The sequence below is a fragment of the Puma concolor genome, chromosome B4, assembly GCF_028749965.1.
Source record: "Puma concolor isolate L17-30 chromosome B4, mPumCon1.1.hap2, whole genome shotgun sequence".
NCBI lineage: Eukaryota > Metazoa > Chordata > Mammalia > Carnivora > Felidae > Puma > Puma concolor.
Genome location: NC_141673.1, coordinates 98,804,099 through 98,827,972, shown reverse-complemented (window position 1 = coordinate 98,827,972; position 23,874 = coordinate 98,804,099). Strand labels below are relative to the sequence as shown.

Below are 23,874 nucleotides of genomic sequence, written 5' to 3'. Positions count from 1 at the left end.
TTGACAGCCACCGCTAATTTCGTACTCAAAACTTGTCTCAAACTTGAGAAGCTGGTTAGTTGTTTGCATGTAGTATTTTACTATTAATGTTTTTGAGAATCTTCTGCTTGGTGAAAAGCGGTACTTTATCTGCCATCTCTACTAATTGGCCTTTATCTGACGCGGTCAAGGAATGGAATGTTTTACCTGGGCTATCCACCAGTGAAAAACACATTGTTTATTATTTTTGATTGGTTGTCCATGCCTGGAATCTCTGGGAGATGGTTCCGGATGGCCGTGATGTGGATTTAATCTCACACAACTGATTAAAAAAATGGTTTCACAGCCCCACCTGGGGAATAAATCATTTGGTTGGTATGTGGCTATGTCTGCTTATGTAAACATTCCTGTCCTTGATATATTAGTCTCCTTCCTTACACCTTTTTAGAGATGATGTAGTCTTTTCGTTTCCTCGATAGCTCCCTCTTCAATAAAGAGTTGAGGGGCGCCTGGGTGGCTCAGTTGGTTAAACGTCTGACTCGACTTCAGCTCAGGTCATGATCTCACGGTTCGTGGGTTCAAGCCCCGCATTGGGCTTGGGATTCTGTCTCCCTCTCTCTCTGTTCCTCCTCTGCTTGCTCTCTAGCTCTCTCTCAAATAAAAATAAACTTAAAAAAATTACTTAATAAAAAGATGAAATAACATGTTTGACACTTGCTAAAGATCAATTTATCTAAAAATCTCTCTTTTTTTGGAAAGTTAAATAACCCTCTAAATATTGAAGGGCTTTATTAACTCCAAAACTTTATAAAACCTATGTATCGTTATTATTATCATTTAACTTATCTGGCTATCAATTTTTCGCATCCTTAAACCAAAGCGATCTGTGGGTATTTGCGAACTGTTATCACATAATCCTTTTTCAAATAAATTACATCGTTGAGATCCACTGACATGTACAAGCAAGAAACTGGAGAAATCTTTGTTTACTAGTGGTAGTTAGTTACTAATGCTGAGAATAGGGCATCCTTCATACACCTTCAAGGAAGCAATGCATCTCTGAAAGGATCTCCGTCTCACATCCCTTAAATCTCCCTATGATGAAAAGCATATGCCTGATTTAATTGCATGCTGTAGAAAGACTAAATGACACAGATAACTCTGTAATAACAGCAGAATTCACATCATCATCCCCTTCTTATAGATGCTGTTTCCACCTGCCTCCTAGATTCTGAGATTAAATCAATTCTTCTTAGATAAACTGAATTTCTGGGCTCTTCGTATTTTTTTTTTTTTTTTTTCTTATCTAAAGTACCTACCCAACACTTCAGGTCAGCCTGCCTCCGCTGATTTAATTTAAACAGATGTAGCGTATTTTAAGAAATAGTGTTATAGCATAAAGTTCATGTAGAGCTACCCAGGGACAAAGGAAACCCCGTAGGAAAAGAAATCAATGATTCAGATACATTAGAATGGAAAGAAGTAAAGAATCTGTGGCAAAGGGTAGGGGTGGGAGCATTCTTCCAGAAAAGTCTCAAAACTAGAATCTTAAAAATTGAGAAGAGTTCGGGGCGCCTGGGTGGCTCAATCGGTTGAGCACCTGACTTGGGCTCAGGTCATGATCTCCCGGGTTCCTGAGCGGGAGCCCCACAATGGGCTCGCTGTTGCAGCCTGTCAGCACAGAGTCGACTTCAGATCCTCTAACCCTCTCTCTGCCCCTCCCCTGCTTGCGCTTTCCCAAAAATAAATACTTAAAACAAATTTTTTTTTAAGTAAAGAAGAGATCCCTCTCCACCCTCCATACCTGAAAAGTTTGCTGCTTTCCTCAGAGCTTCTTGGAGATTCAGGTTCTGGTGATGAAGTTCCATCTGTTTCTTCGATTTTTCATCCAGCTTCTGGGTAAGGTTTTTTATCATCTCCTTGAGTTCCTTTTCTGACTCCTGGGAAGCTTTTTCTGCCTGCTGCTGTGCTAAAATCTGTCCCTCCAGTATAATTTCCTGGTGGGTAAGGTTTGCTTGATGTTGCTTTAGGAGACCAGACACCTGTGATACTAAATCAGAGCTGAAATAAGAACTCCATTTACCAATCCCCAGTAAAAATCCCTCCACTGGATTTTGAGGAAACCAAAGAATCCAATCAAATAATCTATTTTGACAGCAAAAAAAACAGCTGGAAAATGACCCAGATTTACTCAGAAATTATGGATTAAAAAGTTATTGGGTATTTCTGCAGTATTTTGTCTAAATATCAGGAACTGTCACGAGCACTTTTGATCAAACAAAACGAAATAGGATTTTACTTATTATTGATGGTTACAGACAAGTTTAAAAGCAATCATAAGTGGTATATCAGTGACATAAATAAAATACAGACAGTCTGAAATAGATGCTAACCAGACTCATTATCAAGAGCAATTGTCATTAATGATCTACTGTTTGTTTCTTTATTCTTCTGCTAACTCACTACCCTTTTGAACTTCCCAATTTTATTTAAAAACTGTGACACCCTTTTATTGGAGACACAGATTTTAAAATTTTTTTTTTTTTAACGTTTATTTATTTTTTTGGGACAGAGAGAGACAGAGCATGAACGGGGGAGGGGCAGAGAGAGAGGGAGACACAGAATCAGAAACAGGCTCCAGGCTCTGAGCCATCAGCCCAGAGCCCAACGCGGGGCTCGAACTCACGGACCGCGAGATCGTGACCTGGCTGAAGTCGGACGCTTAACCGACTGCACCACCCAGGCGTCCCATGGAGACACAGATTTTAAGTTGCTATGTCAGAACAGTTTCAAATGTTTTTTGTTTCTTAGGATTTTTTTTTTTTTTTTTTTGCCTTTTCTTCAGCACATTTTAGGAAGGGTGAGGAGAGCATAAAGTTTGTGAAATCTAGCAGGCCAACTAATATTAAGGGTCAAATGTCTCAGTTCTGGAAGCTTGATGGTTCGGTACAAAACAGACCCCTTGGCTTGAAGACCAGATCTGACTCTGTTGTAAAGTGATTCTTCTCACAGGAGGACTCATCCAGTCACCACCACTGAGTCAAGGGCACTTCTTCTAGTCATTAGGGAAGGCCTTAAGTGTTAACAGATCAAAAAAATAGTTTGTGATCTTAACCAACAACTGAGAGACAAATAGCACTTAAAGGCTGTAATGATCTAGATTCTAGATAGATGAAATAACCCAGATCCACAACTTAAATACACAGGCAGATGAGGCGGGTGATCTGTACCATTTTCATTCCTTCTTGGGCATTCTCATTCTTCTTATCACTTCTTTTCCTGTCAACATCCTCTTTTCTGAATGGCCATATTATAAATTCGAATTACATTTATTTTAAGTGTTTCATTTATTAAGAGGGTGTTTCTGATTCTTAAATTTATTTTTTAACTTTATTTATTTATTTTTGAGAGAGAGAGAAAGAGAGAGAATGAATTCCAAGCAGCCTCCGTGCCATCCTCATGAAGCCCGACACAGAGTTCAAACTCACAAACCAATCATGAGATCATGACCTGAGCCGAAATCAAGAGACAGATGCGTCACTGACTGAGCCACCCAGATGCCCCTCTGATTCTTAACTTTAAATTGGTATTTAATCACCTCTATTAAAACTCAGTGTGAACTGTATGACATTTCTTTTCCTTGTGGGTCTCTTAGGGGATCTCGTGGCTTAATTGCTTCCAATTATTTTCTTTCTCATCATTCCAGGATTTAAACAGACTTTACCCATGAAGTTATAAAAACAAAACAAAACAAAACAAAAACCCACCATTCATAATCTTCATTCCATGTCCCAGTCAACTTGAGGGATAAGCACAATACACTTACTCATCTTCCAGCTCATTCTAAAAACAGTTTGCCTAAAACGCATCCAAATCAAGGATGTTTGTAGTTGTTATGAAACCAATGAATTAACCACGTTTGCAAGTTCTCACTTTGTCCTCCATCATTTCCCTGTGCTAGTACTTACCTTGCATTATCAGCATGATAAGAGTCACCAGTAATCCCAAGCAAAGGACCCCTAGAAGCACAGCGGCAGGACACCACCACCGAGAAGAAAGAAAATAAAGACCTAGAATGATAGAGGATTGAATCAGAAGGACATAAACGATGGACGCAAGACGTCAAGCAATTCTTTGGAAACTGTACCTGGTACTTTGCACTCCTTACCTCTAGTCCTCCCAAGGGCTCTGCCAATAGTTCATTACCCATATTTATAGATGAAAAATACAGATAATATAAGTAATTTACCCATGGTCACACATTTGACGCTGTTTAAGAGCCAGGATTCAATACCAGGTATGTGATGTTAGGTATTCGATTCTAAAGCTTACTCATCTATTCTCCCTACAATGACTTTCCAAGAAACCCTCAGTCCAACTTTGTTCGATCAACTTTATATTTTTAGTATAGATTGTGTGTGCGCATGTACACGCACACATACACACACACACTTCACATACAGTGTGTTTTATAAGTAGCATACCATAAAAGAAGGTCAGATACCAAGCAAATAAGCTTTAGTCAGTTAATCAACAGATTGTCTCAAAGAATTGTTTTTGTGCTTTCAAGTTTCATTCTACTGAAATTACATCTTGGAACTGAGGTTATTGACCAAACAAAAATAGGAATGCAACTTCAATACTACTCTGACTCATATTAATGTCATGTCCTATACTCACACCAGCTGTGGCCCTGTAGTTGCAAGAGGAAAGTTCATCATTATTATAGATAAAAATAAATCATGTAGCTTCCAGGTATATGAATGCCTAATTATGTGTTCCATCACTAAAAAAAGCCCAGATATTTTGGTTCAGCAGGAAAATATCTCACATAACGCATCTGGACTTCTCACCCTGTACAATACACAAATAAGGCACTGGTCATGTTATCCTTTATATGTAGACAAGGAAACCCAAAGTTTCAGTGAATTGTACAAGATCACACAGATGTTAAGATCCAAACATAGGCCTTTAATCTGTTAGCTGATATGCAGCTTAGAACACTGCATCACAAATTTCCAGTGTGAATGTGCAATGATCCAAATCAATTAATGGTCGAATATATTCACAGAGTTCTCATTATGTCAAAAGCACTTCTGTTAGACTTCAGAGATGAGACAGACACAATAGAAAGTGTAACAGGAAGAAATACAGTTCATTCACTGGTTCAAAAGTTGTTAAGCTCCTAGAGTGTATATGGCAAATTGGCAGAGAAGTAGGAGATAGTTGTGTCTCTTGCAAATAATTGCCTAATCCTAGCTTGGGGGTAGATATCTGTGTAAATCTTTCAACCAATATTTCCCTTTGGTCCGTATTCATTCTATACTATAGAAGACCAAATATGTCTACCACTCTTGAGCAATGAAACTCCTGAATTTTTAGAAGAAATCACAGGATCCACATCCGTGTGGGGAAGGCACATACTCCCATTTTCTACGGGTCACCCTTTGTCCCATTTCCTGGGTAGGTAGAGACCATTAACCCAATCTCGGCTCCCGGTAGTGATTTTCTGATCAGAAAGCAATTGGATTCTTTGTAGTAGGTGATTGATCTAATCAGGTTCTGAGAGAAGATTTAGCTTCATAATGGTAATAAAATTCAGGCCTATTTACTACATGAAGAATGAGTGAATGAATGAATGAATGAATGAACAAATGACTATTGTTGACTTGTAGGTTTACCTGTAAATGACAGCACTGTTTTCATACCAAGTTAAGTTCAGCAACTCAAATGTTCAATCATTCCATGTTCAAACTTATTTTCCCTGTTGAGGGAAATTTCTATCTTGTTTATGGGAACATGACCTGGAATGTCTTTATCCAAATTCCTGACAACACTTGTATTGTACAAATACAACTTCCCCTATTTGTATTTTATTCCTTTCTCTGGGAATGGGTATAAGATAAAAGGCAATTTACTCAGACTGTCTGTGGAATTGGGATTATGAATTAATTTACATTTAAGGAGTTTAACTTACCGTATATATCAAAAAATTACAATTTTCAAGTCAGTGGTACACAATAAGACGTGATTTGCGCTCAACTATACTGAGTACCATTTCATCTGCTTTGGATAATTCATAAAACGATATCCTGTTTTTGCAATGCCTCAAGAAGACTTGTTATAAAAAGTATCATTGTATACACTGGGTGAATTCAACATCTCCTTAACCTTCTGATGGATTGGATTCTTGATAAAGAGGAGGTTGTGATACAATTCTAGCTGCCTGAAAATGAGTGGTTTTGTTAATTCCCCTGATCCCCAATTAGTCCTCTGTAAAAGGGGGGATTATAATAGTCCTAATTTCAAGATGTAAAGATTCAGAGAAGTAATGCACGTAGAGAGGATATCAGAGAACACAGCCTATGATAAATGTTCCATAAAAATTATTAGTATCTGCTACATCATCATTCAAAGCAAGTTAGTTCATTCACATCTAATTTTTCTTTCTTTTAAGCAAGTGTTACTAATTCTACACTGTTTTTCCACACTCTGGTGTTTAAGCTGTCTGATCCTCTATTCAGTTCCTTTACATGTTGAGCTAATCCTGGAATTCTGTCCCTATGTACGTTCACCCACCCCTAGTACCTTTAGCTTTCTCTCCATTTGGCTTCTGGTCGGGTTGGTCTTTCATAGCCGTACTCTTAAGGTCATCAAAAATCATTTCCAAATTCACTCCAAGAATGAGAGAGTGAAGCAGTCAAGGACTTCTGCATAAAGTAAAAATTGGTGAGCTCCTGCTGGAGTGTTTAAATAGCTACTGCTATCTATCTAATTGAAGAATGACTCAATCATTGGTAGGAGGAAGAAGAGGCTTTGCTTCACACTGGGAAGTCGGCTGACGCAAATTCTTGGGTTATGTCTATTGCAAGTGGGGAAAGTGGCGATTCTGCTAAGTATTTCAGGATGTTTCACTGGGTAATTTATGAAAGGGAAAACTGTATTTTCCGTGAGCATTAGAGGAGAGCCAGTTTCCTCTGTCCATAATTCCCGTGTCCCTGTTTATTTCACTGTAGCAGACTTTCTCTATATTGTAACTTTCATAAGTCTCTTTTAATTCTGACTGTTTCAATCAGCAATAGATCAGAAATTTTTGAGGTAATCACAGGATTCATCTCTAGCCATGATAACCATGATAATTTTAGAACTTAATTCGAAGCACTATTTCATACAGTGGCAGTATAACATCGCACCAGTGAGAACACTGGAGCCAGAGGGAGCTAGTTTCAAATCTTTTCTTTGCTAAGCCCTTGATCTATAATCTTGGAGAATTACTTAACATTCTGAACCTATGTGGTTTTGTTTTTGTTTTTGTTTTTGTTTTTTGTTTTTTAGAGAATTGTCTTTTTTCTTCTTCTTTTTAATGTTTATTTATTTTTTTCCGAAGGAGAGAGAGACAGGCAGAGCGTGAGCCAGGGAAGGGCAGAGAGAGAGGGAGACACAGAATCTGAATCTGGCTCCAGGCTCTGAGCTGTCAGCACAGAGCCTGAGGCGAAGCTTGAACTCTTGAACCATGAGATCTTGACCTGAGCCGAAGTCAGACACTTAAGTGACTCAGCCAACCAGGAGCCCCTGGATCTATGTCTTTGTCTATAAATTGGGACATTGGAATGTCCACTGGATGATGTTGATAATGTTGCTATAAGGATTCATGTGAAATATTGGCTGAAAATGCTAAGTACTGTACTTCAAACATAAGAACTCAATAAATTATAGTTATAATATTAGTAGTAGTAATATTTAGCATAGCTGAATTACCCAGAAAAGAATACATTTTACACATAATTGGAGTCACAAGACTCTTCATTGATCTCGCCGTAAGGATGACTATATGAATTCATTGATAGAATTCTCACCTATTTTTCCTTTACAACCTCCTAACCAGAGAAGAAATGTCTTACTGAAGTTATGCATACTTTTAAAAACATTTTTCATTTTTGAGAGAGAGAGAGCATGAATGAGGGAGGGGCAAAGAGAGCGGGGGACAGAGGATCGAAGTGGGCTCTGAGATGACAGTCGCGAGCCTGACGCGGGGCTTGAACTCATGAGATCATGACCTGAGCTGAAGTCGGACGCTCAACTGACTGAGCCACCCAGACGCCTCTACATGCTTCTTTAAAAGTTCTTATTTACTAGAGATATTTTCTGAAGTATTTATGAGCAGAATGATGGGATATCTGGAATCTGCTTTAAACTATGCCAGGGAAAAAAATAAAAGGAGGGGATACATAAAAGAACATTGAAAAAATATGCATACATAAATAAAATATCTAGGAAACTATGAAGAAAAATCACTGATATTGACAGCCTAATTAGGATTCCGTTTCCCTCCTCCTCCCTGGATTTTTTATTTTCCTTTTTTCTGTGCCAGGTATCTGAGACCAAACTGAACATAGTTCATCTGTCACTTAAAGTTTTGCTCTGTGATACAGTTCACCAGAAAAGCTCAGCATGTAGCAAATATATCCTGGTCAAATCAGCTTGTAACAAACCAATGCTACTTACCTTTATCACGCAAGTGCTACCCAACGTCCCTTGACTGTAAGTGCCAGAAAGCAAGATTGCTGCCTGAATTCACCATGGCGACTTTCGCATAAATAGAATCTCAGGAAAGTGTTTTTGATAATGAATTAATAAATGCTGAAATTACATCTCAAGGAAGAGGACACTTTATCATTCCCCACAGTGACTCAATTATTTTGTATGCCATCAATATTCTAGTGGATTAAGATGAGATACAGATGTGTGCTTGTTGACATGGCACATTTTTCCTTTTTTAATGTTTATTTATTTTTGAGGGGGGGAGGGGCAGAGAGTGAGGGAGACACAGAATCTGAGGCAGGCTCCAGGCTCTGAGCTGTCAGCCCAGAGCCCGATGCGGGCTTCGAACACACAGATAGTGAGATCATGACCTAAACGGAAGTCGGACACTTAACGAACTAAGCCACCCAGGCGTCTGGACATAGCACATTTTTCTTGTGAGCTAGTTACCTTTTATGGATTGTCCTACGAAGAAGTGTCTTGGAAAGACATATGTGACCGTGTAGCTAAAACACCCAAAGATACACCCAGGACTAGAAAGAACAACATTCTTTGAAGGAGGCCTAAGATTGAGCTAGATTTCTCAGACTTCAGATATTCACCTTCACACCCCACCCACGAAACCAAGGACCAAATAATCATCCATTGTGCTTGGGGTCAATACTCATAAGATGCTCCCTAAGCAGTCTGGGACCTGGTGATGAGCTCTACAAATCCTGTACTCCCTTCAAATACTTTTTTTTTTTTTTCTTAAAAAATCCTCTGCACTTAATATCTATAGGTAGGATTGCCATCACTGTGGTAGAGTCCCCTTCCTAAGGAAAGAAAACAAAAACAAAAACCTCAAGGCAACCGGGCTATATATGACAACATCCTTCACGATCTTGTAACATAAGAACACTTAATCAGACTACATATTTGTGTGTTACCGTTTATGGGAGACAAGGAAGTAGAAAATACATTTTAAAAATTATACCACGTGGTGTTCGGGGCTCAGTTCTTCGGGTGCAAACCCAACTGAGGGGTGCCCGCAGGAATAAAATTGCTTCCTGGAAAAAAAGCCTCTGTGTCACGATTCTCTGTGCAAGAATCCTGCTACATCATCAGTACCCCCCCCCCCATTTTATATACTCTAATAGAGCACTCTATTGATTTTCCATTCCATTAAAGTTATTCCCTCTCTCCAACAAATTACAAGCTCTTTACGAGTAAAGTTGGATCCCCTTCTATTAAGAAAAGCTTATTCTTTCCTATCGCCCTGGAATACCATATAGGTTATAATATTCTGCAAACAGTAGGCAGTTAATACTTGAGATTCTTAGCTACTAAAACATCACCAGCATAAGCTGGATTTTAAAAATACAAAGGCATTTAAGGAAAATATGTCTTCGTTCTTTATTTTGAGAAAGTGGAGCTAATGCCCAGAAAATGTAAGAGATTTACTAAACGTCTCTTTTCTACCTGAAGCCAGACAAGAACTCAGCTCACTATTCTTCTTCTCCAACTTAATGCTCTGTAATTTTCATTTTTTTTAATTTTAAAAAATTTTGTTTAAGTTTATTTATTTTGAGAGAGAGAGAGAGAGAGAGTGAGAGCAGGGGAGGAACAGAGAGAGAAGGAGAGAGAATCCCAAGCAGGTTGTGTGCTGACAGATGCGAGGCTCGAACTCACGAACTATATGAGATCATGACCTGAGCCGAAGTCAGACACTTAACCGACTGAGTCACCCAGGTGCCCCGAAACTCTGTAATTTTACTTTTTTCTTTCATTTTTTTAATGTTTATTTATTTTTGAAAGAGAGACAGAGTGCGAGTGGGATAGGGCAGAGAGAGAGAGAGGGAGACACAGAATCCGAAGCAGGCTCCAGGCTCCGAGCTGTCAGCACAGAGCCTGAGATCATAGAGCCGATGTCAGACGCTTAACCCTTGACCAACTGAGCCACCCAGGTGCCCCAAATTCTGTAATCTTCGAACAGTGACTCCAGTGATGGTGAGTAATATGTGTCAACTTGTCTGGGCCACAGGGTACCAAGATATCTGGTCAAACATTTTTCTGAGCTTCCCTGAGAATGTTTTTGGATGAGATTCCCATCTTAGTCAGTGGGGTAAAGATTTCCCTCCATAATGCGCATGGCCTCGTTCGATTTGTTGAAGGCCTGCATAGAACAAAGACAGTAATCTTCCTCCAAATAAGAAAATATTCTCCAGCAGCCAGCCTTTGGGTTGGAACTTCACCTTGGCTCTCTTGGGTCTCAAGCCTGCTGCTCCACATTACAGATTTGGGCTTGCCGGTCTCCATAATTGCATGAGTCAGTTTCTTACCATACATCTTTCTCTATAAATATGCACCCTCTTATTGGTCCTCTTTCTCTAGAGAACCGTGACTAACATAACTCCTCATTTCTTCCTTCTCCCCGTTCCTGGAAGCCACCATTCTATTTTCTCTTTCTATGAACTTGACTACTCCAGGTACCTCATATAAGTGGAAACATACAATATCTGTCCTTTTGTGTCTGGCTTATTTCACTTAGATTAGGGCTTCACGATCTGTCTGTGCTGTAGCACGTCTCAGAAGTTTCTTTTTATTTTTTCTAATGTTTATTTGTTTTTGAGAGACAGAGACACAGAGCACCAGCAGAGGAGGGCCAGAGAGAGAGGGAGACACAGAATCCGAAGCAGGCTCCAGGCTCTGAGCTGTCAGCACAGAGCCCGACGTGGGGCTGGAACCCACGAGCTGTGAGTTCATGACCTGAGCCGAAGTTGGATGCTTTACCGACCGAGCAACCCAGGCACCCCATGAATTTTCTTTAAGGCTGAATAATATCCCATTGTATGTATATACCACATTTTGTTTATCCGTTCATCCATTGATGGACGTTAGGGTTTCAAAACCTGTGGGATAATTTCTACAATCCTTTTGTGGCAGATAGCTGGACGAAATTCACAGACTTTAACTAGTTCTCACTTCCTGCCCCCTGATGTTGTTCATGCCCTTGTGTAATCTTCTCCCCTTCAGTGTGGGTGGTATCCATGGTTTGGATGTGCCAAAGTGATAGAATGTATATGATGATGTATTTGTGATTACATAAGTTATGGTGTTTATTTTGCTAAAGTTTCTCTCCCTCCTCTTGGCCAGATTTAAAGAAGCAAGCTTACAGAAATCCTATAACCACAAAGAAATGAATTCCTGGGGTGCCTGGGTGGCTCAGTCAGTTAAGCATCTACTCTTGATTTTGGCTCAGGTCAGGATCTCAGTTTGTGAGTTTGAGCCCCACAGCGAGCTCAGCGCCCTCTGTACTGGCAGCGAGGAGCCTGCCTGGGATTCTCTCTCTCTCCTTCTCTCTCTGCCCCTCCCATTCTTTCTCTTCCCCCTTTTCAAAACAAATACATGAAACATTAAAAAACAAAGAAATGAATTCCCGCCTGAGGTAGCTTGGAAGCATATCCTTCCCCAGTTGAGTCTTCTGATGGGAATACAACCCAGAAGACATCTTGACCTCAGCCTGTGAGACCCTAAGTAGAAGACCCAACCAATCTGTGCTCATACTTCTGATCCACAGACACTGTGAGATTATATATATATATATATATATATATATATATATATATATGTGTGTGTGTGTATAAAATGTGTGCTCATAAAATTTGTGGTAATGTGTTATATGGTATATAAAACTAATAATACTTTGATAAACTTAATCCCTTCTATTTTGTTAAATTCCCTTAAATCGAATCCTGAGTGTCAATGCCTCTGAGGTTGTCACTCAATGCTTACATTGCAATCTTGATTCATAAGATAGAGCACTTCCTGGTGGAGTCGTTGCAAGATGAAACTGATGTCTTCTGCTTTATTATCTATTTTTGAAGCTACGGGTGTGGCCCAACTCACTGCTCAACACTTTATAACTCATGCTTGGTGACTCACAGTAAAGATAGTCCTGGACTCTATTTCACTGAGGCACAGAAAGGAAGGGAATTCATGGTTGGTCATCTGACATAGGCAAGGTCAAAAGGAGAATAATCAAAGGGGCCAGAAACAAGTAATTTTTTAGCTCCACTTGTTACAGGTTTTGTATAACAATTTCCTGAGGCATAAGTGAAAGACCTCTATGTACATGTACCCTCCATTGGTTCCACTCCAAGTCTTTAACAACCTGGTCAAAAGCTAATGATTCACAAACTTAATAGAACTACAAGATTGTGTAGGATTGAAATGAGGTCGTTCCCCTCCATCTCAGCCACCTTCCCTTCCAGTCTGTACCCTGTTTAGTCTTCCTACACGGATCCTCTCTCCTCTCTCAACATTCGTGATGTAGAGGTTTTGACAGGGACAGAACTGGGCATTAAAATTGCCACAAGGCATAATCACTCTCATTAGGATAAACAAGAAGTTCTACTTCTCTGAAGAATAACCGAGTGAGGAAAAAAAATGGCAGTAGTTATTCTAAGAAAGAATATTAACAAGGAGGTCATTAAAAGAATCGTGTTTTGTTCAAACCTGTTAGAAAGCTGGAGGGCAAAAAGGTGATGGCAATCACATGCAGGAAAGTGCAGTGGGGGCAAAGATCATGGTAATGGGCAAACCTGTTCACTCAGGTTTGGCTGGCATGATTGGGGAAGAGATGGCCAGAACAGCAAGGGGAAATATTCAAAATTGGAATACCAGGAAAGCTAAAACATGGCCATGGTAATAAAACACTGACAGGACATCAGTTATTCAGCATATTGAAGGTGAAGGTCACTGGTAAAACTGAATGGAAATCAAGAGAATCCTAGTTAACACTTCTAAAATACTGGTTACATCAGGACAATTATGTGCATTTCACACACATTACCTTATTGAATCTCTATAAGTCTATGAAGTAACATTATTATTATTACCCCACTTTAGATAGAATGAAGCTGATCCAACAGGGATATAATAACTTGCCCAAGATCACACAGCTATTAAATGAGAAAGCAGGTATTTAATCCCAGATAACCTAGCTAGGTTCTTAGCCATGATACTCTGTTGTATCTCTGACAAGAGAGAGAGAAGGGAAAAATTAGTGATGTTATCATGTGCAGGGCACTCTAAATAGAAATAGAAATATTCTAATAAAAATCCTTCATGTCTTTGGTGGTATTTTCTCTATGAAACAACATCTAGGGCAAGTCAAGTGAGCATTCCTCTCCTGTTTTGTAAAAGGGAAAATTGAGGCTTGGAGAAATGACATAATAATTTAGTAGAGAGCCAGGGATTTTCTGGTCTCCCGGTCCTATGAAATACTTCCCACCTTGCCAAATACTCTTCATCTTAGCTCCGTCCTCCTTACTTTTTAAAAAATAACGCAATGATCATTTAGTTTGGGAACTTAATGTTATCTAATCACCAGGCTTTTCTGTCACTATTTGATTTCCTTAGCTAAGAGAGAAAGAGAAAAAAAAAGTTATATTCTCTGTGCTCATTTAATGCTGTGTGGGGACTCTTTGAATCAATCCCACCCCACAGTTGCCCTCAACAATCACTCAGTAAAATTAGATACGATCTAAAAGGTGGTTTTATTCAATTCTTACGAGACAGATATATGTGTGTAAACTAATGTCTAATTTTCTTATGAAATACTTTGCATATTGAAGTTTTTTTTTTTTAACTTTTTTTTTTTTTTTAATTTTATTTTTTGGGACAGAGAAAGACAGAGCATGAACGGGGGAGGGTCAGAGAGAGGGAGACACAGAATCGGAAACAGGCTCCAGGCTCTGAGCTGTCAGCCCAGAGCCCGACGCGGGGCTCAAACTCACAGACTGCGAGATCATGACCTGAGCCGAAGCCGGACGCCTAACCGACGTCACCCAGGCGGCCCACATTTTTAAATTTTTAATGTTTATTTATTTTTGAGAGAGAGAGAGAGACATAGAGCGTGAGCAGTGGAGGGGCAGAGAGAGAGAAGGAGACACACAATCTGAAACAGGCTCCAGGCTCCGAGCTGGCAGCACAGAGCCCGACGCGGGGCTTGAACTCACAAACTGCGAGATCATGACCTGAGCTAAAGTCAGATGCTTAACCGACTGAGCCACCCAGACGCCCCGATGCGTGCTTATTTTTATTCCGACTTTAGATTTTATTTAAGAGAGAGAGACAGAGACAGAAACCTAAAGACCTATAGATCTTGGAACCCAGCTAAAACATTTTTTGCATGTGTCTGTCTGACTTATCTGTTTCAATGAGAACTGAAGTCAGGGTAGAGGGGAATTTCGTGGTCACCACCCAAACATTCTAATCTCCAAACCTGCTTTCCTCAAAGATGGGAGAGTTTTCCAGTCCATTTGTCAACCTCTCAGTCCTACTGCAATGGTTAAGAATAAATGACCCAGAACCAGGAGAGTTGATTATCAACATAGTAAAGGGGAGGGTTTCAGAGAGCAGGAGAGGAGGGTTAATCACATGGAGAAGGGGAGTGAATGGAGGTTGGCAATTATTCAACAGTCGCCCTGAAATGTGCTGGTGAAGGACCAAGAATATTACTCTTTTTCTGATGGAGACGAGAACTTGTTTGATCACCAGCAATCTGCCTTTGAGCCTCCTAAAGTTAAGTTTCTCACCACTGCCTAGAGAAATACGTAATTCTGAGGACTGATGTGTCTTCCCTGAATGTCTTCCTTTTGGGGACAGTGGGAGAAAGTTAAAGACCTACAGAAAGGATTACTAATAGGGAAGGAAGGAAGGCAGGGGGAAGCGAATGTGGATAACATAAAAACAGAGTAGAAATAGAGAAAGAAGCCAGGATGAAAGGGGAGAGAAGGACCATAGAAAATAAAAGCCCAAAGGAATAAGAGGACAGAACAAAAGAGAGTGAGAAAGAGCGCGCGCGCGAGAAGAAGAAAACTGATTTACTGCTGAGAAAAGTTTGTCTCCTTAAGTCCTCTAGGTCCGGAAGTCAGACCTAGCACAGAGCATGGAAAGGAGGCAACAGACACCCAGTCCGTGATCCTGGAGAAGCGGTTCAGCCCCCCATGGTGATGCAAGCCCAGGCCGTGACAGCCTCTGCCCTGGTGTATTTCATCCAGGTGAGTGTGAAAACACAAAAGCAAACCTTTGTTTGTTTGTTTGTTTGTTTCTCAGATAAATCGACTCTCAGAAGACCCTTGGGGGAAATGGATGAGAGGAAAGACACATATTGGACCAAAGGGGTCATGGGGAAAGAATGACTGGAATGTTTCCTTAGTGTTATAGTTTTATGCGGTCCGTGAGTGGCTAATGACATCAGTGAAATGGGGGGGCGGGGGAGAGTAGTGGCAGAAATTAGGGTAACCGGAGATACATGCAGAGTAGCTATGGTAATTCGGAAGGGCCACTTATCGATATTTCTTTTAGCATCGTATCACCCATCCCTCAAAATCCCAAATGTATTCTCAAAAAGAATGACACAGTTTCCCTGAATGGAGTTTCCACATCAGCACTGGTACAGTTCTAACAGCTTAGGTGCCTCCGGATCAGAAATCAGTTAACAGAGGAAAAACTCTTTCGAAATACTTTGGACTTTTTATTTCTCGCCACTAAAAATCAGAAGGCCCTAAGTAACTCATTAGCTGAGAAAAGGGTCATTAGACTGATGATCCTGGACAACTGTCAAGGGGAAGTTTGCATAGCTAGCAAGGGATGGACTGTCTGTTTTGATTTCTATGTCCTCGTTAAAATAATGTCTGCAAATCCATTTCTTTCTTCTTGTATTTTCCTTTTGCTTCCTCTTCATTTCCTTGCTTTTCCCTTTCCTTCTTGCCTCTGCTTTTTTTCTCTTCTTTTTCTTTCCTCTTCTTTCCCCTTCTTTCTTCTTCTCCTTCTCCTCCTCCTTCTTCTTCTCCTTCTCCTCCTTCTCCTCCTTTTCCTCCTCCTCCTCTTCCTCCTCCTCTTCCTTCTCCTTCTCCTTCTTCTCCTTCTTGCAATAATACCCAAACGAAGTATTTTATCTGTTTGGCAAGTTAAACTTTTCTTACCTTTAGTCAGGAAAAAGAAACAGAACCAGGGCTGGGCTGAGAAAATACACTTTGTCACCAACCATTTTAAAATAAAAAAAAAAGAGAGAGAGAGAGTCTCAAATGTTGTCTGCAGAAGACACCTGGTTAATCCTTTTACAAACCCTTTTTGCCTGATGTATCGTGATAGTGTGTGTCCCCTCTCGCTTCCGTAAACTAGCGATGAGCACAACTCTCTCTCTGTTCCTTGTTGAGGGCCTTTGTGGTTTTTGTTGTTGATTTCCTGGAAATATTAAGTCATTCAAGTTACAGGAAGAGAGATACAGTCTCTGAATGCAAGTTTCTCTATTTGGGGAGAAAGTCAACTGAAATACAAGGTAAAAAAAAGGAGTAGAAGCTTTCATTATTGTTAGCAGAAGGGACTTGCTAGCAATACCGAGGAGCCGTTAGAGCAGATTTATCCCTTGTTCTATTAATTCATTCAACGCGTGTATAGGATAAAGGCCGATCTGAATTCTGGCTACCTCAGTGGGAGCACACAGTTGGTCATGTTAACTTAAATTCCTTTGCCTCCGTCACTTAATCTTTCAAAATAAGGTTAAGTATACCCACCTACATGATTATTGCAATGAAATGTTAAGACATAGTGAAAATTCTTAGCTGACTCGCGTATCGTAGCCATTGAATAAATAAAATTGTTCCCTTGCTTTGTCCCCTCCTCTTTTTTCATATAGTGTGTTATTGATGCACTAAGGGGATAAAAAAGAGGAGTGGTCTAGAATGCAATTTGTAACTGGGAGAGAATTAGGAAGACAATAACAATATCCTGAGGGACAGATCAGGAAATTTCTAGGACAAACAAATTGATTTAAATGCTGCCTAAGGTGTAATGCTCACCCCCTCCAAAAAACAAAACAAAACCATAACCTCCCCCCCAAAGCCAAGACATTTGTTCCTCCAGGTTCTCCCATTTCAAATCTAATAATCAGCGGGCATGGGAGCAATGAAAACCAACAATCCTCAATATGCCTGACCCTCTGACCTCGTCCTCATATTTTCCCGGCTGTCACCATGCAATCTAACAACGCAGAGTCATGAGGAACAGTCGATAGGCTGCTGAGCAGAGCAATGAGACATTTCCCTGTCTGAGACTATTTCCCTTCCTACAGCTTCCTCGGGCAAGATGTGAGGAGAACTGTGTGAGTCCTGAACAGTAAGTATCTGAGACCCGACTGGGAAGCAGGAGAAACAGACAAAAACATTAGTACCCAAAACAGGGTCAAAGGGTCATCAGATATCTGTGACTTCCCTTTATCTTTACTTACACGACCATCAGCCCACTAATCACAGACAGGGTTATCCAAAAATAAAGACACGCACCAGGGTGTCGTCCTAAGTACTTAAAATAAAATCACTGACAGCATTTTTCCCCCCACGGCCAATCTCCTCCTTAAAACATCGGAATTAACCTCCATTTATATAGTCACAGAGATTTGCAAAAGGTTTTCTCGCCCATGCTTCTTCGTGACTCATCAAGACAGACTGGGTTCAAAAATCTCGTCCTGGGCAGATAAGTTTGGGTAATTCCAAAGTAGCATCACCACCTGAGGTATGAAAAGCATTTTCCGTATTTTAGGGCATTTCACTATTCTTTTTTTCTAATTTTTTTTTTATTAGTTTTCTTTATTTTTGAGAGGCAGAGAGAGACAGAGCGTGTGTGGGGCAGGGGGGCAGAGAGAGAGGGAGACACAGAATCCGAAGCAGGCTCCAGGCTCTGAGCTGTCAGCACAGAGCCTGATGCGGGCCCCGAACTCATGAACCGTGAGATCATGACCTGAGCCGAAGTCGGACATTCAACCGACTGAACCACCCAGGCGCCCCGGGCATATCACTATTTAATGCACATGTCATTTAGCTATGACTTTGAGGTCATTATCCCTTAATCTAAAACTATCACGATTAGGTCTTACATAGACACAGAGGACACACAAGGGGAAGAGATTCATTTCATTTGGAGGTAAATTACTTAAAAAAAAAAAAAAAAAAAAAAAAGAAGCAGGGCCAGTTGGAACAAAACTGTTGCTCAGCGTGAAGGAAAACACATATTTAGCCATGGGAAGGGTTTCTCAATAGCTAAGTCTGTTAAACCCAGGGGGAAATGGTGGTGGCCTTGACTGCTTGTCACACTGTCTGAGGTTTTAGACACCTACCAGTATAGGAAGAGTCCGTTTTTGTTTTTAGCTGTTATGTTCTTTATTATTATTTTTTCCATTTTTATTTAACTTATTTTTTAAATTTGCATCCAAGTTAGTTAGCACAGAGTGCAACAACGATTTCAGGAGTAGATTCCTTAATGTCCTTTACCCATTGAGCCCATTCCCCCTCCCACCACCCCTCCAGTAACCCTGTTTGTTCTCCATATTTAAGAGTCTCTTATGTTTTGCCCCCTCCCTGTTTTTATATGATTTTTGCTTCCCTTCCCTTATGTTCATCTGTTTTGTCTCTTAAAGTCCTCATAAGAGTGAAATTATATGATATCTGTCTTTCTCTGACTGACTACTTTCGCTTAGCATTATACCCTCTAATTCCATCCACGTAGCTGTGAATGGCAAGATTTCATTCTTTTTGATTGCCGAGTAATACTCCACTGTAGGGGTGGGTGGGTGTGTGTGTGTGTGTGTGTGTATTACATGGAAGAATCATTTTTAACAGAGTGAGAATTGTAACATTGTAGAGCAAGAAGAGGCTTTAAATAAATGGGGAATGTGAGAAAACCTACAGGAGACACTATGTATTGAAAAAGCAAACTATATGTTACAAATGTACAACTGAAAAGAGGAGGTAGAAGTGAATTTCAATGGGTTTCAATAGCTCAGTGTATCAGAAAGTATAATTAAATTTGTTTATCTTCAAAAAAATAAATTTGTTCCTCTTCAAAGATAAATAGTTCCTCTCTTTCCCCTTTGTACTCCTGAGCTTACCACACAATTCCTTCTCCCCCGCAATCCATATATTTTTCATCCCTAGAGAGAAAATTTATAATTGCCATTATTACTTCAGTTAATTTAATTAACTTCCGACACAGCGAAGTTGGGCTTGACAGTTTTATCCCTTCCCGTTTGGCTTCAGTGGGTGTGCATATCAGTTTTGATCATGGATGTGAAAGTTCAGGTTTTTTTCTTTTATGGTGAGAGTTTTTCTGGTGGCCCTTGCGACAATTGACAGCACGTAAATTACAAACTTCACTGCATTGCTTTCGTCTTATAACTAAAAGTTTCTTTCTGTTGAAATTTTACTGATCGCTAATGTATCCAAACGTCAACTTTCATATCCATTTTCAAACTTTGTAAACTCACATTCCAGGCTCTTCCCTGATAATTGTCCTCGTAACAGTTTATAGTGGTCACGACTACCATTTCTATAAACGCTGTTTTCATAATCACTACTCTAGTCGGTCTTATAGTGCTTTACAAAAGTATTTACACCATGCCATCTGTAGTATAAAATTCTTCTTAAGGCGTCCCATTTTGTAATATGTTCCGCTGGTTATACTGAAGTCACTATAACTTGTATGTTAACTAACTGGAATTAAAACACAAACTTAAAAAAAGTATACACACACACACACACACACACACGTATATATGTTGTGATGCTTTTATTATAACAAGGTAGCATTATCACATTGTAACTCATATTTCTGATTCTGGAACTACAATAGGCATTGACTATATTTTTATTACAGAAAAAAAAAAACAAAACCCTCCAAACACCTTTATTCTTTCTCCATAGTTGCCTGACCACAGATTGGGTACATCTCTGGTATATATGGTAAGTTCCAACTCTAATACCCAGAAAGACATCTCAAAGGAACTTTCTTTTTCTCAAGGGCATTTGTTTTTTTTTATCTATTTATTTTTTAGTTTTTAAATATACTGATGGCAGGAAAAAAAAAAAACTCATGAGACACCCAGTGTACTTAACCTTGCATCCCACGGAGTCAAGTTTCTTTACCTCATTGTTAACTATGTGACAATATGCCAGGATTTCCTATTTCAATACCTTCTCCTCGGCCAACATCGAAAGGTTATTGTGTATTTTCTCAGCGTTAGCTCCAGAAATTTCTACAGGAAGGAGAATACTTTCTACGGTAGAAACAGACCCTCCACACCGCATTAAATCTCTTCTGGTTTTAACGAACCGATTCAGTCTTGCTGACGAATAAGTATATGTGTATAAAGAAGTATTATGGTCATTCCATAAAATATTCAAACAAAGTCAGAGTGCAGACACTGAAGGCTGATTATTTCCCAGGGCTGGGAAACACACCAGACCCCAGGGCGGTCACTGCCCCGTGGTCATCTTGCAGGTTGCTGGTGGTCATTGGCGGGCTGCTGCTTCTGTGTGGCCTGACTTCTGTGTGCTTCCGCTGCTGTCTGAGTCGCCAGCAAAACGGGGAAGAGGAGGGCCGGCCTCCCTATGAAGTGACAGTCCTGGCTTTTGATCATGACAGCACTCTCCAGAGCACTATCACTTGTGAGTACTGTGACATTATAACACTGGACGGGGATTAAAAGAACCATCAGGACAGAGCAACGGATATAGACACAAGGACTGAATCGTATTTTTTAGAAACTGTTTGAAATTAAAAAAAAAATATATATATATATATTTTTTTTTTTTTCGAGAGAGAGACAGAGAGAGCATGAGCCAGGGAGGGGCAGAGAGAGAGAGAGAAAAAGAGAGAGAGAGTACGAAACAGGCTCCGCACTGTCAGCACAGAGCCTGACGTAGGGCTCCAACTCACAAACTGCGAGATCATAACTTCAGCCATGAGACCCTGACCTGAGCCAAAGTCAGATGCTTAGCCGGCTGAGCCACTCAGGCACCCCTGAAGAGTACCGAAGATTCTAGGATTCAGGGTCATTTTAATTTCAGGGAGCCTGACGGTGTGGTGACCTGGGCTCATGCTGATTCTGTCTTCTCCAGTAGTAGTCGGACTCATGATAGAGTGAAGAAGTAGAATGTTGGAGAAAACATTGGGAATGTTTCATAGGAAGAGTTACCCAGTCTATAAACTTATTTTGATAAAACACTTTTAAACCATGAGTGTATCCCCTTTTTCAAAAATGTCTTGGATTTTGTGAGAACTTGTATCTTCTATTACTAATTTATATTATTTTATCTCTCTGGAGAAATTAGCCACGCGTGCTTTCAACCCTTTGTTCTGTAGCGTATCTATGGATATACTTAAGGAGTAGCTTACCATTCCCTTGAGGATCATAAAACACTTTCCTTTATCTCCTTCGGTTCTCTTCTTTATATTATATTTATATAAGAGCCGGTGGCCCAACATTGTGATATTTATTTTGGAAAAAAATATGTTTGCTGTTCACCTTTCCTGCTTTTCTTATGGTCATTTTAGAGAAGAGAGAAATAAGATGGAAATAAATATTTCTAAGGAGTCTGCATTATCAGTGCATTGGTGTAAAGTCTATAAAAGGGAAAGGACAGGGCTGTGAGATATGGGAACACAATTTAGATGAGCCGAGGACCCCGGAGAAGACAGGCGCTCCTAGCAGAGTGAAGCTGGTTTCTAAACAGCCCTCGCGGGATTTTCATAACATCTGTGGCCGAGAGTGACAATGAGTTGGGACACTTGCTAAAAACGAAGGGAAATTAAGAGTGTTGTAAGTCCCTGATTTCTGAGGATGCCGCATTTTCTTTAGCTCTATTCCTTCTTTTCTCACCAGCCTTGCAGTCGGTATTTGGCCCTGCAGCTCGAAGAATCCTGGCTGTGGCTCACTCCCACAGCCCCCTGGGCCAACTGCCTCCCTCTTTGGACACCCTCCCAGGGTATGAAGAAGCTCTTCACATGAGTCGCTTCACCGTTGCAAGGTGTTGGCCAAAAACACCTGACCTTCCCCCAGTACCAGAAGAAAAGCAGCTGTCTCCAGTGGACGAGTCTCCTCGAGCAGGACCCTCTTCCAACTGATGGGAATTCTGATTTTATAAATGGGGTGGGGGGATCCCCAGCGTAGCCACAGAGAGACAATGGGACATTTTTTCCCCCTAACTTTTGGAAGATTTAGGATGACGACTATACATTATTCAGTGGGAAGGATGGCTTCCCACTCTTTGTTTCCAGCCACGTGTATTTTCTAACACGGAACGCTCTAACTGGGAACTCTAATTCTTTATCCAGTGGCCAGAATTTGCAACTAACCTCTAGCAATGCTGACTACTCCTGAACCAAGAAAGCATCAAAAGTACCTTGAATGCCTATAGCTATTGAGTTCCTTTGCCTATGGGATACTGCAGGTGGTTTTTCTTTCTGCCAGCTGTAACACAAGAGTAGATTGTGGTACATTTGAGGAGAAAGAGAAGAGTGTAGGCACAGCCATAGACATGAATGCACTGAAGCCGTGAATTCTTCCTCTTGAGAGAACATTCACTTTTCTACTGAATGCCAGTGACACTCTTGGCGTCATAATACCTAATACCTAAGTGGACCCAGGTAATCGTAATACCTAAGTGGACATTCAGGATCCAGGGGTAGGATTGCAGACACGGGCTAAGGGAACAGAGTACATACGGTATCCAAGTGCCAAATATCAAGGTCTTTCCTTCACCCTGGTCCTAATCTCTAGCAGTATGAGAAACTTCATGGAGTGCAGTAACACTTTCTATTAATTTCTCAGTGTTTCTGCCTTGCAAACACATGCACGCACACGCGCGCTCGAGCACGCCTGCACAGACACTCGCAGTCTTTTCTCTAAAAGAATGGCATTGTTTCGCTTTTCTCTTTCTGGCTGACCCCTTAAAGCCAGGTTATCTATAGTGACCCACACTAGTCTCTAGGAGTGGCCTTCACTGCCACCTCGTGGCCATGGTAGAAAATGTCGTCTCCTATTTGAGCCGATCTGCACCCCTCTCCAGTTCTTGGAGTAACTAACTGAACTCAGCCAGGATGGCATCCTGACGTGTCGTGCTAAGCTGTCCGCCTGAAATACTACTGGACAATTGGGGATATGATGTATTGTTACTGGACAACTGAGAAAGTAAAGTGTATTGGGGAAAAACTACTTGGCAGTGACCTTAGATATTTCATTGAAAATCTTTAAAGGAGTTTCCTCATCTGTAAAATCGGGGATAATAACACCTCCAAGGATTGTTGCGAGGCTCAAATAAGCTAGATACAAATGACAAGATTTGTAAAGTATTATGCACATGGATTTGTCGCTCTTGATATTGACATCTAATTTTCACCTGGCTACTATGATTCTGAGAATTGTGCTCTCGTTTGTTCTTTGGCCACCCAGCTTGTTAGGTTACCGCTAAGTCACGCTGGAAGTCACTTTTATTCGTCAATAAATATCTGTCGATTGAGGTTAACGACCAA

At 40.5% G+C, this 23,874-nt stretch overlaps 2 protein-coding genes across 5 annotated transcripts in view; one reads left to right on the top strand and one right to left on the bottom strand.

Annotated features, from left to right (window-relative positions):
• The window catches only part of OLR1 (oxidized low density lipoprotein receptor 1), a 12,425-nt gene extending 5,661 nt beyond the window's left edge, over positions 1-6,764 (bottom strand). Inside the window, exons 1-3 of one of the 2 annotated variants that reach the window (XM_025930541.2) lie at positions 6,568-6,763; positions 3,948-4,049; positions 1,784-2,029 (exon numbers count right to left, since the gene is read on the bottom strand). In XM_025930541.2, the coding sequence (XP_025786326.1) occupies positions 1,784-2,029; positions 3,948-4,049; positions 6,568-6,643 (424 nt within the window). In that variant the 5' untranslated portion in view covers positions 6,644-6,763. Of the gene's footprint in view, positions 1-1,783; positions 2,030-3,947; positions 4,050-6,567 lie in introns of both variants that reach the window. The other variant, XM_086714097.1, reaches the window with a different exon arrangement.
• Positions 1,801-23,874, top strand: TMEM52B (transmembrane protein 52B). 3 transcript variants are annotated; one of them, XM_086714099.1, is made up of 6 exons: positions 1,801-1,878; positions 15,420-15,566; positions 17,642-17,685; positions 20,265-20,303; positions 20,842-21,008; positions 22,226-23,874. In XM_086714099.1, the coding sequence occupies exons 2-6, from the start codon at positions 15,513-15,515 to the stop codon at positions 22,465-22,467; spliced, it is 546 nt and encodes a 181-aa protein (XP_086570225.1). In that variant the 5' UTR covers positions 1,801-1,878; positions 15,420-15,512; the 3' UTR covers positions 22,468-23,874. The 3 variants fall into 3 exon arrangements, with proteins under 3 accessions (XP_086570225.1, XP_025785925.1, XP_086570224.1); XM_025930140.2 differs by lacking the exon at positions 1,801-1,878 and adding an exon at positions 14,934-15,087; XM_086714098.1 differs by lacking the exon at positions 1,801-1,878 and adding an exon at positions 14,939-15,119.